This window comes from Marmota monax, unplaced genomic scaffold (genome assembly GCF_021218885.2).
Source record: "Marmota monax isolate L192 unplaced genomic scaffold, Marmota_monax_Labrador192_F-V1.1 WCK01_AAM20220418_F8-fsc00003, whole genome shotgun sequence".
Classification (NCBI taxonomy): Eukaryota; Metazoa; Chordata; class Mammalia; order Rodentia; family Sciuridae; genus Marmota; species Marmota monax.
The window spans coordinates 12,052,308-12,074,073 of NW_026694084.1; the positions used below are offsets into that span (position 1 = coordinate 12,052,308).

Sequence of the window (21,766 nt, forward strand, 5' to 3'; positions counted from 1 at the left end):
CTATCTGTATCTATTTAATTTCTTTCATCTGTCTACTTGTTCTGGCCAGTGTTTCAAGAACTATGTTAACTAGAAGTGATGAAAGAGGACATCTCTGTATTGTTCCAGTTTTTAGAGGGAATGTATTAAATTTTTTTCTCCATTTAGAATGATGTTTGCCTGGGGCTTAGCATAGATAGCTTTTACAATGTTGAGATATGTTCGTGTTATCCCTAATTTTTCTAGTGTTTTAAACATGAAGGGGTGTTGTATTTTGTTGAATGCTTTTTCATCATCTGCAATGCAGGAAATTTAAAGATAGAGAGATACTGTCTACAATGTGACAGGTATCAAATTGAAAATAGCAAAATGATCATAACAAATCAGTTAACACACAAGGAGTTGGGAAACACATTTTATAAATAAATTATATATTCCATCAAACTCTAATAGAAAAATTGATGAAGGATCTCTATAAACATTTTCCTTAATCAAAAAATGCAGTTGAAAGTAATTACCTGGAAAAACTTTATTTCAATGATAACCAAATGAACGAATATTATTTTAAATGAGATGTGATATTTCATTGATTTTAAAAACCAAGGTGTGACAGAGTGATAGTAAAATTTAGTATAATCTTGCTATAAATCAATTTGCCATATAAATCAAATGCCTTAAAATATGTAAAGACTTTTGATCCAATGGAAATAAAGATTCAAAATAAAAACGTATGTACAAAATGCTCACTAAAGTACTATTTACAACAATAAAAGGTATGTTATTTAATGAAACAGCTACATAAATTATATAAATATGCAGCCATTTAAGTTAAGAAATTCTGGTGTAAAATTAGAAACACTCAACTATATATTTTGCAATGTGAAAACAATGAAAGTAATATGTTTAAAAAACTTGTTACAGAATTTTGTCCACAGAACATAATCAAAGAATTGTAGTTATTTTGTTTTAACCACTGAACTAAAATTATGCCAAAAGATAATTTTATCAGGCAAATATATTTACTCTTTACTTATGATTTATGTTTGTTACTAGCAAAACTATATGTTTTGCAATACGATTTTGAATCTTACATTTAATATATCAGTAATCTCTAAACAGTCAACTAGTGTGGAGTTTGGCTAATAGCCATTTCTGGGATTATTTTAAAATAGAAATTTTTTTATAGAACTCAGCATTAGAGTATACAAATTGATCACATTAGTTGTTCATCTGTAGTACCAAAACCAAGACAAACTACCTAATTCTAAACATATATGAAAGCAAAATAGAATCATATTTTTTAAAAAAGAACAGTAAAAAAATGTTTTATTACTGGTTGATCTATCTAAAGACATGTCAGTATAGCAGTAAAGGATGAAGATCTTAAGACCTACATTATCTTTGATAAGTCTCTTAATTTCTCCACATCTCCATTTCCTTATTACTAAAAGAGGGTTTAGAGCTATACATACATTATATATATTTATACATATATATATATATATATCTTATAATCTATAGAAAATAAAATTAATGACCAGCCAAAATGAAAACCTTTCCATTACAAGAACAAGCAAATAAATTCCAAAAACGGAAAATAAGCAAAAGGCTGTGAGCTATAATTTTTCTCATACAGAATTAAGTTAAAGGTTAGAGAAATTTTTCCTAATGTGTGTAGTAGGTGGCTAATATTATTAGTACAATCATGAATTCTTCAAACTGTTCAAATTCCTCTTCTTCAATATTTTTCTAATACAAAAATATACATTTTTGCTCTAGTCAATTCTAGATTAGTGTGCTAATAATGTAAATATATGTCTTTATATATTGATTGAAATAAAAATTCAAGACAGAGACTATTAAATTCTTCCATAAAATATTCACATATCCAGCAAATATGACTATTCTATACTAAAATTATTCCTTAGTTATGTTTATGGCATATTAAACTATGATGCAACATAATTAGCTTACATAAAGGAGAGGTGATTCCTAAAATTCTTATTCTGGTCAATTTAGAGTTCACTTACTAAAACTTCCTTTTTTCAACAAATATCCACAAAATATTGATGTACCAGACTTCCTTCTAGATACTGAGGGTATAACAGCTACAAAGACGTACAAGATCTCTTTAATAACTTGCCTGAAACATTTGAAGCTGACATTTAAACTGAAACATTCTGGCTCTGTGCCAGAACCCATCCTTAATCTTATGAAATAGGGCCTTACCTGTGATACAGTGAAGGGTGTAGAAATGTTAAAGGCAGGAAGTCCAAGCAGTTTTAGTGATTTTTCTTAATTTAACTATTAAAAATTTAATTTTTCTCTAAAAGTTTTCACAAGTTTAATTTCCCAGTTTTATAATCTTCATCATAGGTCTTATCTCATTTTTTACATGATGTGGATATTTTCAGCTTTACATAATTTTTAAATTAACATTGTCAATTCTAAGTATACTTTGATTCTACTTCTAAATGAAAATGTAAAAATAAAAATGCATTTAAATGTCTATTATGCTCTTTTCAAACCTTCTTCATAGTCTTGTAATATGTATAATAATGAATGTAATTGAAATATATCTTATGATTATGTTAATTTGGACCCAGATGACAAATAATGTATCATTGTTAATTCATATCAAAACATAACAAGATGTGGGTAGCACTTGCACAGGGTAATAATTTTTGCTACTTTGTGAATTATAACTCCCTTAATGTAGATATTTAAACATCACTGAAAGTTACAATATTCTAAAGCATATAACAAATGGTGTATAGTTTTTTAACCTAATGAATCTGACTCATTTGTATCTTTTTAAAAATTTTTTCATTTGCATCTTACACCAAAAAAAATTTAATCTTTTTCTTAGAAGAAATTTTATTAATGACTTTGTATTCCTTCTTTGAAGAACTTTCATTTTAAAATTTAGTTTACATTCTAAAATACATTTTGTTATGTCAAAGACACAGGAATTGTGACTAACAAGCTAAAATAGTTATTAGAAACTTAGTAGTTTTTGCTCCAAAATATGTCACTGTGCATCACAACAAAAATGTATATGGTAAAACAGTTGTATTTTAACCTAATATAACTGTCTACAATATTGCTTTAATCAACTTTTAAAGTTCCTGCTTTAATGAACTTTTTTCAATATAATCTGTGTATTTGTGTCTCTATGTCTTCCAGGCTCTGGCTCACACTTTCTCTATTTCTTCTTCCTTCTCTCCTTGTATCCTTATATAATTTCTGCCTTCATTCCATTTTGAATGAAAGAATACATTGGCATACACACACACACGCACACAACACACACACACCACATTTTATTAAGAGTATTTTAATGAATGCAATCCCAAGACAAACACATTATGAATTTCTAGATCACTTTACCTCAATTAAGGAAATTGGCATGGTAATATAACACAACAAATGCCAGGTATCACTTAACTTCAAAATCAACCAACCAGAGAGTTTTACAGCATAGGTAATCATAAAGTGTATCTGGTTCAAACCTATTCATTTTACAGATAAGGAATTTAATGTCTAGAAAGGTAGTGTAAGATTTATTAAGCTAAGATTCAAATCCAAATCTTCTCTCTTATGTTTTAAAGCAGTGCTGTTTTTAAGATTTTATTTAATGCTACCTATTATAAATATACCCATTAATCAGAACCTGGGTAGTTGCAAACCCCATCAATTCTTTAGTGATTATCTTCATTATGTCCACTGCACATTCCAAGTACAAACCCTGATTTTCTCCCATGGGTCAAATGTGTGCTGATTTTTAATGTTGAAATCTAAACTGGTGCTAAAATCTAATCTTCCAAATGATTCAATTTTGTTTAGTCTGTTCAATGCATTTAGATTTCAATATTACACTGTTTTCTAGGTTATACTTATGTCCCAAAGTAGTTCACGTGTGTTTCTTTTTGACTATAAGGAATATGAAACTTGTCTGTAGCATCTCCCTTGAAGTATTATTTAATGAATATGGTAGGAATTAAAAGATAAACATCACACAAGTACATGAATTAACAAGTAACTTAATATCTAAAATAGATTGTTAAGGTTTAGAACCAAATTGAAAAGACCAGAGATCATAACCATGAGCCTCAAATAATATAACAATTTTGTTAATTTCTAGAGCACTTATTTTTCATCTAATTCCATTTGTCACTTAGCACCTATGAATTTCAAATTTCTTGAATTCTTGGAGGCAAAGTAAAGATTATTTTATAAGCAAACACATTATAAACAATCAACATGATATTCTTTCATTTGAAATGTGTCAGTTTCTAGTGATCTCAATAGAAAAATTCTAAAAATTGATTGATTTGCAAATAAGTATTTCTTAAAACTTATGTTATCTGCACAGTTTTATGTTTTTCTTGCTATTCATAATTAAATACCTCTGCTTGCCCTGGTACTAATACTGAAATAATTTTCACGTAATGTGTAAGTCTTATGAACTATTTATTTCGTGTTTTTCTCAATTTAATACATTTCAGTTTTTATTATTCCTTATATTATATCTACGTTTAGTTATAGATTTATCTAGCAAAAAGTGGTACTCATTTAAATGATGTTCTAGTATATGATATGTGAAGTTTCAGTATAACCATTTCTGAGGCTTTGGGATAAAGCTCAGTTGGTAGAGTGCTTGCCTTGCATGCACAAAGCCCTGGGTTCAATCCCCAGCACCACCAAAAAAGAATATCTGAAAATTCATTATAGGCAAGTGATTGTGGACAGATGATTTTCGAATACCTTTAAAAAATATTGTTACATAATTTCTCATCCTATATTGGAAAATACTAATGTGGAAACTTTAAAAACATACAACATTAATTTTTGTATTGATATTCATAAGTTGGAAAAGTCTATTTTGTTCAGTTGGAAGTATTTCTTGTTATGTATACTTTCAATCAATATATCTAAATGCTTCCTTTAACAAATAAAATTATGTCATTCTATTAAACTGAGTAATGAATAATTGCACATGGGTATTTTAAAAAGCCTTTTACTTTGACTTTCAAAACATTTTTATCAGATCATAATGCAAACATCATTTTCAAAATGGATAAGATGAGCCAGGTATGGTGGCATATGCCTGTAATTCCAGTGACTTGGGAGGCTGAGGCATGAGGATTAAAAGTTGCTCACCATCTCTAGCAGTCAGAGAAATGCAAATCAAAACCACCCTAAGATACCATCTCACTCCAGTTAGATTGGCAGCCATTATGAAGTCAAACAACAACAAGTGCTGGCGAGGATGTGGGGAAAAGGGTACACTTGTACATTGCTGGTGGGACTGCAAATTGGTGCAGCCAATTTGGAAAGCAGTATGGAGATTTCTTGGAAAGCTGGGAATGGAGCCACCATTTGACCCAGCTATTCTCCTTCTCGGTCTATTCCCTAAAGACCTAAAAAGAGCATGCTACAGGGACACTGCTACATCGATGTTCATAGCAGCACAATTCACAATAGCTAGACTGTGGAACCAACCTAGATTCCCTTCAATGGATGAATGGATAAAAAAAAATGTGGCATTTATACTCAATGGAGTATTACTCTGCATTAAAAAATGACAAAATCATAGAATTTACAGGGAAATGGATGGCATTAGAGCAGATTATGCTAAGTGAAGCTAGCCAATCACTAAAAAACAAATGCCAAATGTCTTCTTTGATATAAGGAGAGTAACTAAGAACAGAGTAGGGTCGAAGAGCATGAGAAGAAGATTAACATTAAACAGGGATGAGAGGTGGGAGGGAAAGGGAGAGAGAAGGGAAAATGCATGGAAATGGAAGGAGACCCTCAGAGTTATACAAAAGTACATACAAGAGGAAGTGAGGGGAAGGGGAAAAATAATATAAGGGGGACAAACGAATGTCAGTAGAGGGAGCAGAGAGAGAAGAGGGGAGGGGAGGGGAGGGGAGGGGAGGGGAGGGGGGATAGTAGAGGATAGGAAAGGCAGCAGAATACAACAGACACTAGTATGGCAATATGTAAATCAATGGATGTGTAACTGATGTGATTCTGCAATCTGTATATGGGGTAAAAATGGGAGCTCATAACCCACTTGAATCAAATTGTGAAATATGATATATCAAGAACTATGTAATGTTTTGAACAGCCAACAATAAAAAATTAAAAAAAAAAAAAAAGTTCAAGCCAGCCTCAGTAACTTAGCAAGGCCCTAGCTAACGTGGTGAGAACCTGTCTCAAAATAAAAAATAAATAGGGCTGCAGATGTGTTTCAGTGGTTAAGCATCCCTAGGTTCATTCCCTGGTACAAAAAGGGGGGAAAAAATCGGTGGAGATAATATGAACTTCTTTGCATAAATTTTGTTTAACAAATAGAAACCAAATAGCACTTATACTTACTTCAAATGTATAGTGATAGCTGCTAACATTTCAATGTGTAAACCTTCAAATATTTTTACTCCCTTTCTCTTTTGTCTAGGTCATGGGCATGTATTTCATGAATATGTATAGTTTTATAGTTATGGTTTATAAACTATAGTTCCACATTTTCCACTTAATTTTTTTATACTTATAATTTACAATATCTTTAATTTTGTCTATATTTATAGATTATTAATTATTAATACACCACCCTCAGCACTTTTCATGAATGCATAATACTCTGCAGATGTATCATAATGCAGATATCTAATCACCTATCCTTGCACAATTAGGATGTTTTTTCCCAGGATTTCACAATTACCCAATAATGGTGGGATAAATGCATTTACATCTTTGCACACTGACTTATTTCTTTGGGGAAAATCGTGGAAAGTGGAATTTCAGGCTCTAAAATATGACCCCTTTAAATCCTTTTAATATACATACAAATGTGTTGTATCTTTAAGTAACAGTGCTGTTGTACAGCAGAGACTTTGAAAATTTTTCACATAAATAGGTTTTACTTTTTTAACAGCTGTTACCATTCTGAAAAAATTTTTTTACAGTTAATATATCTTGAACATAGACTTAAACATTCGATAAAATCAAGCCATTTTTTCTTCCTGAATTGCACTGCCTTTTAAAATAAAAATATGATATAAAATATTACATACTCTTTCTCATGAGTCATTTGAATTTAATAATTTCCATACTTATTTCTCTGACTATTGAACAAAATCATTATTACTTTTAAAGTATGTTCCACTGAACCTTGAAATTTAATACAATCATGCTTTCTGTTTTGTAATTGTATGCAAATAGCTGCCTTTTCTTCATTGCATTTTTTTTGGTTCATATCTAAATGATCAATGTAGCATTTGGAAAGTACATAATTTGACTCTTTTAGCTTTGATCATTTAATATGTGTTATTTGTATCTCTCTTCTTTTCACTTTTATTAGGAAAAATGTTTGTAAAATGGAATTTTTTAGGATAGCTATCAAAAGTATTTTTTTCCTTTCTTCAGTGGTTTGGTGGGGAATAGTTAATTTTGAAATATGTCTCTTCTATGTAAGTAATATACTTGTTGAGCTTCAATTAGAATAAAGTCTCAAGTAATATTTTGATTTAGTATTCAGAGTATATTTATTTTATCGTTACATGTATTTTATGAAAACAAACTAATTAATTCTATATTTTGTCTATTTTGTTATAAATTATTTGGTTAGCTTCAATAGGAAATAGTTTGAGATTGGGACTCTTTCACTCTTAAATAAAGCCTCAAATTGGCACAAATATCTTTAATTCTTAACTGGAAAATATTTAATATGCACTTTAAAAAGATTTGATTTAGAATAAATTCAGTTATAAAATACAAATGTTTAATGATTATTTCATAAGTTCTTGATGTTATTTTATTACAAATATGAACAATATAAATTTGTTTTCTATATCCAAATCATGTCAAGATAGATCTTGGTTTGTAAGACATAATAATCAAACAAAAGAGTTACAGATGTGATTGTTTGCATCAGAGGTCCTCAGGAAACTGATTGGCACTTAGAGTTTTTATTTCAGTTAAAGGAAGTACTTTTTATTTTAACTTGAGGACAAATATGTAATTAATGATGGAAGAAAACCATTAAATTAGTGGAATTTGGAATAGTACCCAGTGCAGTTTCTGAATTTAAATAAGAAAGTCTTGGAATTCCACTAGTCTATAATGATAGGTTTCTAAATTTTTATTTTTCACAAAATTTGAGGTTCTTTCTTGAGTTTTGGTACTAGGCTTAATAGTTTCCCCTCTTAAAATTCCAAGATGAGAGTATTTGTTTAAATTTCACAAGATGACTGAATTAGCAGTCTTATGTATTACAGTATTCAACTTCATTGTGAATCACAGCACTGCCAAACCTGTGTACTTTGTTCAAAGTAGTTTAGAGGATGAAGTTACTCTGGGACCACAAGAGCATTGTGTGTGTGTGTGTGTGTGTGTGTGTGTGTCTGGAAGAGCAAAATCAAAACTATTACTCTTTGCAGTGTACTATAGAAATCACAGAAGGTATGCTGATGATCTTTGTATTGTACATGCAAATGCTGACTCTTACACATTCACTGGCTTGATGCTACCTAATTTGGACATGTTCAGCTAGGTCTTTGAATTAGAAGTCCATGTATATGTTAACTTTTTTTTTGAATCAATATGACTTTAACTTTCTCGATATATTAAATATTTTTTTAAGTTCAAAATAACCATAGACTTAGTTTATTGATTTAAGAACAAGTAAACCTGTATGTGTGTGTGTGTGTGTGTGTGTGTGTGTGTGGTGCTGGGGATTAAACCCAAGCACTCTACTGTTGAGTCATAGTCCAAGACACAAAGTAATCCTCTTAAATGGCTTGTATCAAAATAAATAACTTCCAGAATGTAGGCTATGATTTTAAGGAACACATTAAATTAGGATCAGCATGTTCCTGAAAATGGATAAAGAGCTTTAAGTTTGAGAAAAACAAGTAATTTGAGATATTTATAAATTCTAGAACATTCAAATTTAGCACCTTTTTGTTCTGTGGCTTAAATTTTTTAAAGTAGAAAAAAGGCCATGAATAATTTAAATGCATTATAATAAAGCCAATAATATAAGTTTTGATAAAATGCAGTTTATCTTGTAGAAATACTAAAACTAATGGAATTCAAGAGGATTTGTGTGTGTGTGTGTGTGTGTATATATAAAATGCAGAGCTGTTTTCAGCATAATTTAAGTGAAATTTGGTATTTATGAAACAGGAAAATATTTTCTTAGTTTACTTAGATAATAATTTATACTTATAAGATTTTTAGATAACATGAATATTACTTTAATACATTAACGGATTATCTCTTGGATAGACACAAATATACAAACTTCTGTTTCAAAGGTATTTGTCCAAGAAATCTAATTGTCACATTACCTTCTTAATCACATTTAATACAATATGAAGGTGATTTAATATTTTATTTGCGTTCAAACATATAATGACTAATTTTCAAAACTGAATCAAACCACTAAGCTGTCTTAAGCATTGTTTATCACACAGAAGAACATGAACCTTAGAGATGCCTAAATAAATTTGCCTTCTAAACCTATAACCATCATTTCCCAAAATGTCTTAGAAAATTCTGAGACTACTTGAGAAAGAAATTAATAGATAAAAGGTGGGGAGGACATTTAGTAAGTGTTCTGTGGTCAAGTAATTATTTTTTATTGCAGGATATGCAAATTTGTACTGTGACTCAGAAAGAGAACAAAAATCTTCTACTTCATCACTTATTTTCCTTTTATAGAGTAGGCATAGGATAATAATTGAAAGAAAGTTTAGTAATTATGTGGTCCATTTCTCAATGAGTAAACAGCCCTTCTGTTTGCATTGATTCCTTTTAAGTTGTTTTTCATTTCAGTGAGGAAAAAAAAAAAACTGAATGAAACCAAAATACTATTTCTGTACTATTTTCCATAGGTAGAGCAAAGGACCAGCATAGAAAAATGCACTTGCTAGTGAAGAATTCTCTAAGATGGATTCCTGTATCATAGGAGATCTTCCTCTTAAGAATGTTTTTCTTTGTGGACTTTTTCTTAACAGAAATGGGTTATAAATAATAGAAAAGGAATAGAAGACTTCATATGAGCCAAATAATTTTCAAGAGGCTTGTTTGGTTATTATTTGCCCAATGGATATTCTCCTAAAGTAATTTAAAGCTATATATTAAAAGCATATTTACTGAAGTTTATTGAGTAAAATGGCTCATTGAGATTTCATTAGTTAAGACTATATTCAGGAATTTTTCTGTTTGGGGACCATCAATAAATGATAATTGGATCTGGAGATGAGAGATCTATTTCAAATTGGAGTTTAATCGATATATTCACATGGTTATATCACTTGATTTGCATCTTTGCTTACATAGCAAATGTAGATTAATATTCTCATATCTCCTAGTGTTCTTTTAAATATAAATGATGTTAAATAAGTCTTATTCTACCTAATTTAAAAACCATTACTATGGAGAAAGGCAGGTTTGCAAGCAACATTAAGTCATTGTGTAAAAGTCCAAATCCTGCACCATGCTTGTTCTGTAAATTTGGTTTTATTGTTTGTACATTGTCTACAGTCTCACTCATTTGTTTATGCACTGTTTATAGCTACTTGCATGCTACAGTAGCAGAATTGTTGCAGAGTAACTGGTTGAATAATTCCAGAAAGTCTACAGAATTTGCCATTGAACTCTTTGCAGAAAAAGTTTGCCAGCTACTGGAAGTGTATTATCTAGTAATCAGAAAGAGCTTAATAGAGCTGCTGTAGGAGGTTGCCATCCAGAAAGTGGTCCAATTGTCATAACATGTATATGTTTGTCTGTGTGTATAACTATATACTATATATGTATGTGTTTAAATTTCCTTATCAACCAGTACTATTCATATTTGACACTTTGTTTTTCTACAGTAATAGCAAAATGAAAGTTGTTTTGGGGACCTCCCACTCAGTTTAGCTAATACTTTTTTGTATACATACATTTTTCGATGCTAAACTAGTATATTTTTTATTCTCTTGTCATTGGAGAAAATAAATATATTTATGAAGATATCTCTTGAGGTACAAACAATTCCACAATTGTAGTTTTATAGACTAATAGATAGGTATACTTGACTATATTTCACATTCATACCATGGAGGCACTCACCTGGTTTTATGATTGATATTATGATATTAATATTCTGTTTTAAAATTTGACAATCAAATTGTTATTAAAATATGGCCATTAATAGTTTATTAACTACTTATTAAATAGTTGAGTCAAATTTACTGGCATATTTAGAAGTCATATTATGTGAACTCTATACAAATGGTTATCCAAGATTTTCTTATTTATTTCAAGACATTTTCTTTTTATATTATTTCAATTAATCAGTTTTTACTTACTATTTGTAACTAGCAAGAATTATCTAATATACAGCAACATTTTTGCAGGGAAGGGAGTAATATTTAAAAATTAAAACATTAAAAATTTAAAATATTGGTTCAGAAGAGGATACTGTAACTTCTAATGATGCTAGAATATTTTCAATTACATTTTTATTTGTTGCTATTTTTTAAATCACGTAAGTATTAAAATATTCATTTTTTAATAGATACACTTTTGCCTGAATAACTTTATTTCAGCTTTAAAATAAGGGGGTATATACATCTGGTAAAAGGTACATTTTAACCTGAATACACAGTGTTTGTGAATTTACACAATGACATTTTATTATGGCTAATCTTTTAAACCTATTAAGCTTATTTTTTCTACTACATAAATGTATAGTATATAATTGAGATTTTTGTTCTCCCATTATATGTATTTATGAGAAATTGAATTTTCCTATAAAATCTCTTAATAAAATTTATAAATATACTATTAAGATTTTTCGTATTTGCTATTTGCTAACTGAATTTAGCTCATATTCCAACCAAAGTTTTCAAAGACCCTTTGATATCTATAATTGATTGGTTTTGAGGTAGAACAAGTTACACAGGCCATGGATATTATTTAATGATAGGTTCACCCTTTCCATTTTCATCTCCTTGCACCTATTTTTTTTAAATTGATTTCAGTAATACTTTGTGCCTTTACTGGCCATCTTATGTTCACAGGAGTAGTATTCCAAGGGCCTCTTTCTGGATTCTAGTTCTAGAAAATTCTAATTAAAAACTTCTTTATAAATGGATCTACCTGTATGTGCTGGAGTAACCTGCTTAAATATATGGCCTAAATTTTATAATAATAGTTCCTAAACTTGTATTTGAACCCAGTTTGGCTTACTGAAAATTTTGTCATCACTGAATAAATCTTGATGAATTAAAAGTTCTTATACTGTTATTGTTATCAAATATGTTTGTTATCTAATATATTTTCCTGTATGTAGATGTACCAGAAAATGTTTTCTATCTATTTTGGAAGATTTGCTGTCTTTGCCTTAAATCCGTTTACATTTTATCTAGATTAAAATTATTTTTCCATATTTCAAAATCATACTTTTATTTACCAAATTTCAAACTTTGAATAAATTTAAAAAATAATGACATTTAATTTGTATATACTACTTTGGGTGAAAGTAATATATTAGTCTATCATTTCTTCTTTTATGCATCCTATAAGTAGGAGTCAGATAAAAAGAACTAAACATTAATTTTATGGGTTTTTTTCTACTCGATAGGTGCTATGGATATAGAGGAAAGAAATCGCCAAATGAAAATTAACAAATACAAACAGGTAGCCGGATCAGATTCCAGACTGGAACAAGATTACCATTCAAAGGCAAGACATTTTTCTTTTTAAAAGTTGTAAAATAATCAATTAATCATATGAAGCCATTAGATTCTTTCATACTACTGAATACAGATTAGTCAGACACAAACATAAAATGCAGTGGCCCCATGATATTATTAAGTGTTAAAATTTTTGTGTTTGTATATTAGCTCTTAGGGATAGACTTTGCCTTATTAAAAAAGATTAGTATATAGTATAGGACATTAAAGATCTGAACAATAAACAGACTTTTTCATTTTATAAAATCTGAAACCCCTCAAAAATGTTTAGGAAGAATTATTATCTTCTTTGATTTCTTACAGATTTTTTTCTTTATAGATTTTAGTTAAATCTGGCTTACTATTGAGTTACTGAAACAAATTATATACTATTGAAGAATTATTAGTTATTGAAAAGATCTTTTAGTAAGAATATTTTGAACTACTTTTTTTGGGAATAAGTTGAGGTATGAAGTCTAGCAAAGAAGAAAATAAAGACTTACTTCATTGCTCTTTCTCTTCATGTCCTTTGTTTTCAAATTGTTTTTGGTTCATGACAGGATTGTATATCATGAGTATCATGTATACTGTATTACACATGATACTCTAAATAATAGTGTGAAAGCAGAAGACGATATATCAAGAGAAAATAAAGTCAGGACAAAACATTAAATTCCGAAGTGAAGTTTGTGGACAAAATAGTGTGAGCTATTATACACCTGTGTCTTGTGAGGCATGTGTTTTGACCTTGAGCTTCCTAACACCAGCAAATGCAGAAAGGAAATTATCAGCAATATGATTTACATTGCTCATACAATTAAAAACAATTTCATTAGAAGCAATAACAATGATTCTTGACAGAATTTTATTACATGGCTATCAACCAAAGAAATACTATAAGCATAGATAAGAATATTTTTCCCCTGAAATAAATTTGGATTCCACTCCAATTTATGGATAAATGAATGTTGAAGTCCTCAAAATTGCATAACTTTTGACACCAACCATTGTTAAGTTGGGAATAAAATTCTATGTATTAGCAAAGGACTAATTATACTAAGAAATATAATTTCTTATGTATTCTGTAAAGTAGTGGTTTTTAGTTTCGGAGCAGTAGCATCCTCATCACCTGCATGTTTTGCTTACTTTTGGTTTGGGGACTTGTTCACTCACTTATCAGCAGTACCTTCTGTTTTTGTTGTTGTTTTGTGGTGCTGGGGATTGAACCCAGGGTCTTGTGCATGTGAGGGAAGCACTCTACCAACTGAGCTATGTCCCCAGCCCTCACCTGCATGTTTTGGAAGCAGTTCTCTGGGCTCTCTCCAGACCTGTGGAATCAAAATTCTCTGGTTGGGTTCCCTGTTGGGAGATTCTGATATAAACTAAAGCTTCAAAACTAGTTATCTAACCTGAACAGATTGTGAAATTCACTTTTAGATAATTGGAGTTGAATTTCTTAATTACAGTTTTAGCTCGAAGCCAGACATGAGTACTGTTATCAAAAAATGGAGACAAATTTAGCCAGGCATGGTGGCTCAGGCCTGTAATCCTAGAGGCTCCGGAGACCGAGGCAGGAGGATATCAAGTTCAAAGCCAGCCTTAGCAAGAGTGAGGTGCTAAGCAACTCAGTGAGACACTGTCTTTAAATTAAAATACAAAAAATAGGACTGGGGATGTGGCTCAATGGCCGAGTGCCCCTGAGTTTGATCCGTGGTACAAAAAAAAAAAAAAAGATCAATTTAGAGAATAAATCATTTGACATTTTCGTAAAGCTTCTTACAGGTTCTAACAAATCCTATCATTCTGTTTTCTATTGCTGGAATTACGTAGTCAGCTTATTCTAAAATATAATCAAGTCATGAAAGTACAATTTTTTAAAGGGTCCAAAACAAAATGCTATTTTGTATTCCTACAAATTATTTCCTGATGTCGAATTGTCTTGCTGGGTGACCTATCTCCCTATCATCCCTAGGTTGATGTTCTTTATAGGTAGAAAAAGGAATTATAGAGGATTCCTCTTTAGTAAAGGGCATAGATAGATAGATAGATAGATTAAATTATTATTAGTTTCTATACTAACAGTTTCTCAGATTAAAATTTTTAACATCATCCCTCTATTTTTGTTGAAGGGTGCTTAGCTTGTATATCCATTCTTTACTTCCTTATTTTGATTTAAAATATCAATTACGGAGTCCACTGTAGAGCTCTGTGTTTTAAAATATAAAGTCTTATTTCTGAAAAAAAATCATTTAACAGATAAAAGTACTGTTATAGAGTAGCACAGGGATAAAGATGTCTCCCCAATACGTTCCTCGTGCAGGTTACTAAAATAAATAACCTTCCCAAGTTCACATAGCTAGGTCATGGAAAGTATTATTTATTGCTAATTTGAAATAACTGGGATGATATCTAAAGCCTCAACATATGAGCATATGCTATATACTTATTAGCTATATTCCTGAAGTTTCAATAAAGTGATTACAATGCTTTGTATGGAATCTAATTGAATGCTAGCCTAGGTTTTTAAAAAACTACAGTTCACATTCTAACTTCCACTACTTCTCTAAAATTCTCAGTACTTCTGTATGGATAGTTGTAAATAATTCTTACTAAGTTTAAAAGAAAAATTTTAGTTACTCTCCATGAAAACATGCAGAGAACAAAACCTATTAAGGTACTATCCTTATAAGACAGTTTTATGTAGTTTTAATAAGAGTAGCAAAAGGCATATGCGGACAGATTTCAAGTTAATCAGTGGATAATTTCTTAGGGATTTTCTCTGAGAAATTCAACTCAAATTTGGTTTTAACTGTGTAGTTCATATACTTTTTCTACCTGTTGTATTCTTTATCCCAACTTGAATGTAATTCATCAGTTGTATTTTAGGCATCAATTATTATTTTTTCTAAAAGATCAGTTTTCTCTTCATAGTTAAGAAATATTATTTATTAAAAATAAAAGCATAAATTATAGTTTACTATAGGCCAACTACTCTTCTATGTTTAATATAATGATAAATTAATATAATCCTCAATAATTTAAAGTCAAATAATGTGTTCTTATTTATACATGAGAATTAATTTGAAGAATCTTATATTTATTTAACATTTGTTTTTCAAATTAGCTACATTTAATATTTTTAAATAGTCCAGAATCAGTATTGTTATGATGATATTTTTAAGGTGGTCCACAGCATTTCAAAGATGCTATACAGTTCATTATTACAATAGTTATTGGAAATCAAAGCTTATTTTTTTGGAGTAACAATGCTCTTTTTTAAAAAGAGCATTTATTGGAAATCTTCCTCCAAAATCATCACAAAAGTATCCTACTCTTACAACACTCATAATTTTAAAAGTTTCTGATTTTTTGCCTCTAGAATTCAAAAGCAATATAACCCATGAGTTGCTCTTAACATTTCAGTAGAGGCCCTGAGCCTATGATAATCCATTTAACCTATTATAGAACAAGTTAACATTCTAGAAGTACAGGACAGTATAGTTAAAAAAAAGAGTTTCTTCCTTATATGCATGCCTGATCACAGACATTTCTCTTCTATATCCTATTAACTATTTTCCCGTTTCTAGTTGTTAAGCACTCATTCACAGATCTCAAAGACATATTGAGTAAAGGAATCCAAATAAACTAGCTTAAATAAATATGAATATAACAGATATATTTTTAGAAAGCCTTTGTAAATACATATAAAACTAAAATTGATGAAATTATAGACTATCAATATAAAATATTTCAGACAGTTAAAGACAAATTACTTTTGGCAAGTAGACTGCCATTTAACTAGAAAGTCTTATTTTATTAGACTTTATTCTCTTCTCAACACTGAGAAGCCATGTTCAATGCAAATGTTAAATGTTTTACATTGACTTGCAAGAACACAGGTGATGGAGCCATCAACAGAGGAGAGACATGTTGAGGCCGGTTAGGCATGGCCATATATGTACTAATTAAATGTGTGATGTTTATGTAGGAAATCTTTAAGGTTAAAATATCATCAAAATGTGACAGCAGTTTGTGATAGATGAAATCACCTCCAAGAGTGAGGCACACTCTACCTGGGGTGGCTTTGGTGGGTTTATTTCTATATTCTCAACTTCTTTATATTAAACAGAGTTGTGATATCCATTTCATAGGGCAGAGATGTGGATTAAATAAGATGATGTATGTATATAAATAGGTTAGCACCTACTAAATGCTCAGTAAATGATGCAGACAAAATTACTTTATAATAAAAACAGCAAATTTAGAAACTGGAAATGCATATGGTGGGGCCACAAAGAAATGATAAAGAAATAATTAAGCTAATGAAAAGGAGTTTAGCATGGTTCAAATATTTTTGGTTGTTTCCCTTTATTTTATAAAGGGATTTGAGTAGAGAATACTCAAAGGAACAATCAAAGAAAGAATTTGTGAATCTTAAAATTAGTTGGATATTGAAGAAAATATATTATAACATAATGTCTAATGGAAAAATTATAAACAAAACTACTGAAATTAAGAAATTATGCTATCAAGGTCAACATTAAAGGTTACTAGGCCTTGAAATAATTTATAAGCACACATATGGCTAGAGGTATTTAGAAAGAAATACTCTTTCATAGTGATGTCATAAATGGATATGAAAACTGAAAGATTAAATTTGATTTATATAAAGCAAGTTTTAAAATATAGATAGATGTCCATATACAAATTACTAAGAAGATACATGAAAACACATGAATTTGGTTATGATGAACAAAGGAAAAATGAATTATATTTTAATTTTATAACAATGATTGAAACAGAATTCTTGGGAAAATTTTTTTTCTTAAGCAGACAGTCGTAGTTATTAGCCCAATAACATAGTAAATTTGAGGCAGGTCTTATAGGCGCTGGAGGAAGAGCTGCTATAGCAGCAATGTTCAGAATACCAAGAGAATATAATATATATGGACACCAGATTGTTGTTTGATGGTATCATCTGATCAAATAGACTGAGAGAACTCTTAACAAGAGTGATCTCACTAACCCAGTCTCTGCCCAGAAAAGTCCTCATGGAGTCTATCATGCTTCATTTCTGGAAAGAATGAAGTGTCCTCCCTCAGAATAAATAGTCTACTATTTCATGAACAGAGAGGTAAAGTTCAAATTTTCAAAATATTCCTGCTTGGCTTGGTCTAGTCAGATATCCAGCAGAATGCCTTATGCTTTTGTGTTAGAGTCTGTAAACAAGTCAAAACGGTGCCTGGCATTTTGCAGAGGGAGTGGTTTGTGAAGTAACGCCAGGAAGCCATTGAGTGTGGAGATTCTTTATTGGTTGACTGCTGTATCTAGCTTATGTTAATTAAGATAAGCTGTGTGGAATGTATATATACCACTCCAGTCCTACAATAAATGGCTCCCACTCCAGCTGTATCAATCTACACAAGTTCCTCGTCACCCCTCCAGTTATTTTGCTGCAGCCGGACTGTGGCACTTTTGGATCAGAATTAATTTTTTTTCTTTACCTCATTGTCCTCTACTTCTACAATATTAACTTGTTCTATTAGATAATAGGTTAAATGGATTACCATAGGCTTTGGGTCTCTTCTGAAATGTTAAAAGAAACTCATGGGTTATTCTGCTTCTGAATTCTAGAGGAGAAAAATCAGAAACTTTTGAAGTCATAAGTGTTATAAGAGTTGTGCTGATTTTGGAGGAAGATTTCCAATAAATGCTCTTTTTAAAAAAGAGCATTGTTACTAATTCAGCTTACTGAATATGCTAGAGAGAATGCCAGTATCTGCATCTGAATTTCTTCATTGAAACCCACGGTTTTTCTGAACTTCTATTCTACCTTGTTAAACATTTATATGTATTGTGTATATTTCTATACAACCCTGCAATCTGATAGCTTTAGGTTCTATATAGTAAAATCCTTAGGGAAACTTCTGGAAATCAGTGGAACTAATACTATGAGAATTTAGTGAGAAAAAAACAAAACAGATACATTACTTGAAAGCATGGTTATTGCCAGACTAGCCTGCCAGACTCTGATAAAGTGTACTATGTCCTGGATGCTGTCCCACCTCTCACATTCCCCAGCTGAGATACATTTCACCAAGTATTATATAATTTTGATTGCTTCGTGACCCCAACCAGGTCAAACCTAGTAGATTGTCTCTCTGCCTTATCCAACTCAGCCAGCCTCTGTGCCCTTAATTAATCACTTGCTGTATACTTTACCACATCACTGTATGGTTGTTCCTTTTCCAAGTGTATTTATGAAGAGAAATAAGTCCAGGTTTTAAAACATTATTAAACTATCATGTAATAGTATACAATATGGCTCCAAAAGTACAAGACATATTAGTTGTAATCTTATCAAGGCTTGATATAGAAAGACTTCATGTTCAATCTTGTTTACAAAATCAACAAATAGTTGTATGGCATAATTAAAAGACAACCACATATTGAAAAGATAAAGTCATATTTTTAAAACCTTTCTGTCCTATTTTCTTCTTTTATAGTTTTTTAAAAAATATTTCATGCTTACTTGTAAAAGTAGTTTTCTCATTTATATTAAACACTCACCAAACTAGAATTTGAAAGTAACTCAAAAATACATATGTATTTTTATAATTTGTCCCCTTATTTCTGAGATAAATAAAGGAAGGTAGCCAATATGTCTCTAAGGAAGAAAAAGCCATTGGAAGTAAAATTTGTTGCTATAGTTTTGAATTGTCAATAACTACAGTTGTGGCCACATTCACAGCAGAACTTCTGAAGTCTTGATTATACTAATAAAGATATATGGGAATTTTTTAACATCACTCTTCAGTTAATTTTTAGGGATTATGACTAAATATGGAATAGAGAGTGGTGTTGAAAGTGTGGACTCCAAACCCAAGCTGCCTGAATTCAGTGCCTTCAAATCCTACTTTGGGAAGTTATTTAATATCCTTATGCCTCAGTTTCTTATTCTTTAAGGTATATTGACCTCATAGGATTGTTTTCATAATTAAGTCTCTCTCTCTCATATATAGATAGATAGATAGATATGATATATATATCATATCTATATCTATATATATATATATATATATATATATATATATATGTATGTTAGAACAGTGTGGTAAATCAGTTCATGTTAGCTGTGATATGATAATGTTGTTGGTGATGATGATGATGATAGTAGGGAAGAAGAAGAAAAAGAATTGCTGTGTCCAATAGATAACTTGCTCTCATCAAACCCCTTGGGGATATAGTCTTATATGTTATCTTTAACAATCTAGTACACATAGGTAAATTTATCTCTATGGTAATTTTAAACATTAGTAACAAGAATAGGAGGAAAGGTGGAAATTTATGATATTATTAAAAACCTAAAAATTGATTTCATTTGTCTTATTTTTGCCAGACTAGTTGAATTTTTATCTACCCAAATTGTTATCTTACCATTTGTATGTCCTAGAGAGCTGAGTATACTTCAACTTTAATTCAAATATCTATCTGTTCATAGAAATATACATAGATAATAAAATTATATTTACATGTAAGTGATACACACACATACTATCAAGCTTTGAGCCAGGGATTTCTGTTTTCCATGTTTTATGATAGAAATAACCATGGTTTATTTCTTCCTTATCTTAATAGGAATAAAAATAATAGTATAAAAGACCTATAGTTTAAGACTTGGTAATTAGAGTGAACTTTTAGAAATTTTATATTTTAAGCTTAATCTTTGATTTTGAACGTTTCTGACTTTAGTTTTCTTTTTCCCTTAACATCTTGTATTAGTTTGCTAGGGATGTCGTAATAAAATAACATAGACTAGGTGGTTTAAACATGGGAATTTATTTTCTCACGGTTTTTGGAGGCTAAAAATTCAAGATCAAAGTTTCACCATGGTCAGTTCCTTCTGAGGCCTTGCTTCTTAGCTTTCAGATAGCTGCTTACTTGCTGTGTCCTTAACATGGTCTTCCCTTTGTTTATGTCTGTGTTCTATATCAGTATTTCATAAGGACACCAATCAGATTGAATTAGAGTCCACCAAAGTGACCTCAATTTACCTAAAATGCCTCTGTAAAAGCCTTTTCTCCAAATACTCTCACATTCAGAGGTACATGGCTTTAATATATAAGTCTGGGAAGAATTAATTCAGTTCATAACACATCTCCACAAAGTAGCTAATGGTCTTCTAAATTAATGCTTTAATGTATTTTGAAAGCAAATTTGATTGTTTTGAACATTTCAATCTCTTTGATTTTTGTTGCTTTTATCTTTGTATTTCTTGGTGTTTTTCCAACTACCTTTTCAGGTCTTTGGAGATAAAAAATATTGTGGTTTTGTGTTTGCAAGTTTATTTTTAAAATGATCTTTCTGAAATCATAAAACACATTTAAATATGGTTTCCTAGCTATAATTTAATGCTGACATTCATGTATGAGTCCAATTCTTTACATTTAGTTGTGAATTTCTACCTCATACCATGTAGTCATATTTCAGATTAGGAAGTATAAAAAGAATATCTTTTTGTTATGAAGAAGTCATTTCAGATGACTAAGACAGCAACTTATGTGTTAGACTACAGTATAAAATAAATGATAAATTGTTATTTCTTTCCTTTTAGTAGATATGTTTCTAATAACTAGCAAAAGAAAGAATTTTAAATTATATCTGGCTACCTGCAGGTAAAAGTACCAATCTATGGAAAATAGCTGCTGTTGCCAAGAGTACAATTTCTTTCTGTATATTGCCTAAGAATACACAGGAATAACATTTTCTTTTTACCTCCAACAGGAAAAAAAAAGTTTTCACATTTGCTTTTATCAATCCTTCAGAGATAGTTTTGCTAACAATTATAGTACCCTACAGGAGATGAATGATATATATCATAGAATGGGGTGAAATCTTGCTGTATGAAATCAAGGAGGATATGGGAAATAAAGAAGGAACAAAATGTGATGAAATACTATAGAAATATTCTTTCCAATCTTATTCCATTTAGGCTAATAGGATTACATAAGATGTGTTAATAAACCAAATATAAGAATATCCAAAATGTAAAA

General features: G+C 30.3%; 1 protein-coding gene across 48 annotated transcripts in view; it reads left to right on the top strand.

The window, feature by feature from the left end:
- The window catches only part of Rims2 (regulating synaptic membrane exocytosis 2), a 567,034-nt gene that overhangs the window by 419,255 nt on the left and 126,013 nt on the right, over positions 1–21,766 (top strand). For 25 of the 48 annotated variants that reach the window (XM_058585652.1, XM_058585655.1, XM_058585656.1 and 22 more), the window contains one exon: positions 12,623–12,723. The exons of the other annotated variants lie outside the window; for them this stretch is intronic. In XM_058585652.1, coding sequence (XP_058441635.1) covers positions 12,623–12,723 — 101 coding nt within the window. The remainder of the gene's footprint in view (positions 1–12,622; positions 12,724–21,766) is intronic. 48 annotated transcript variants of the gene reach the window in all.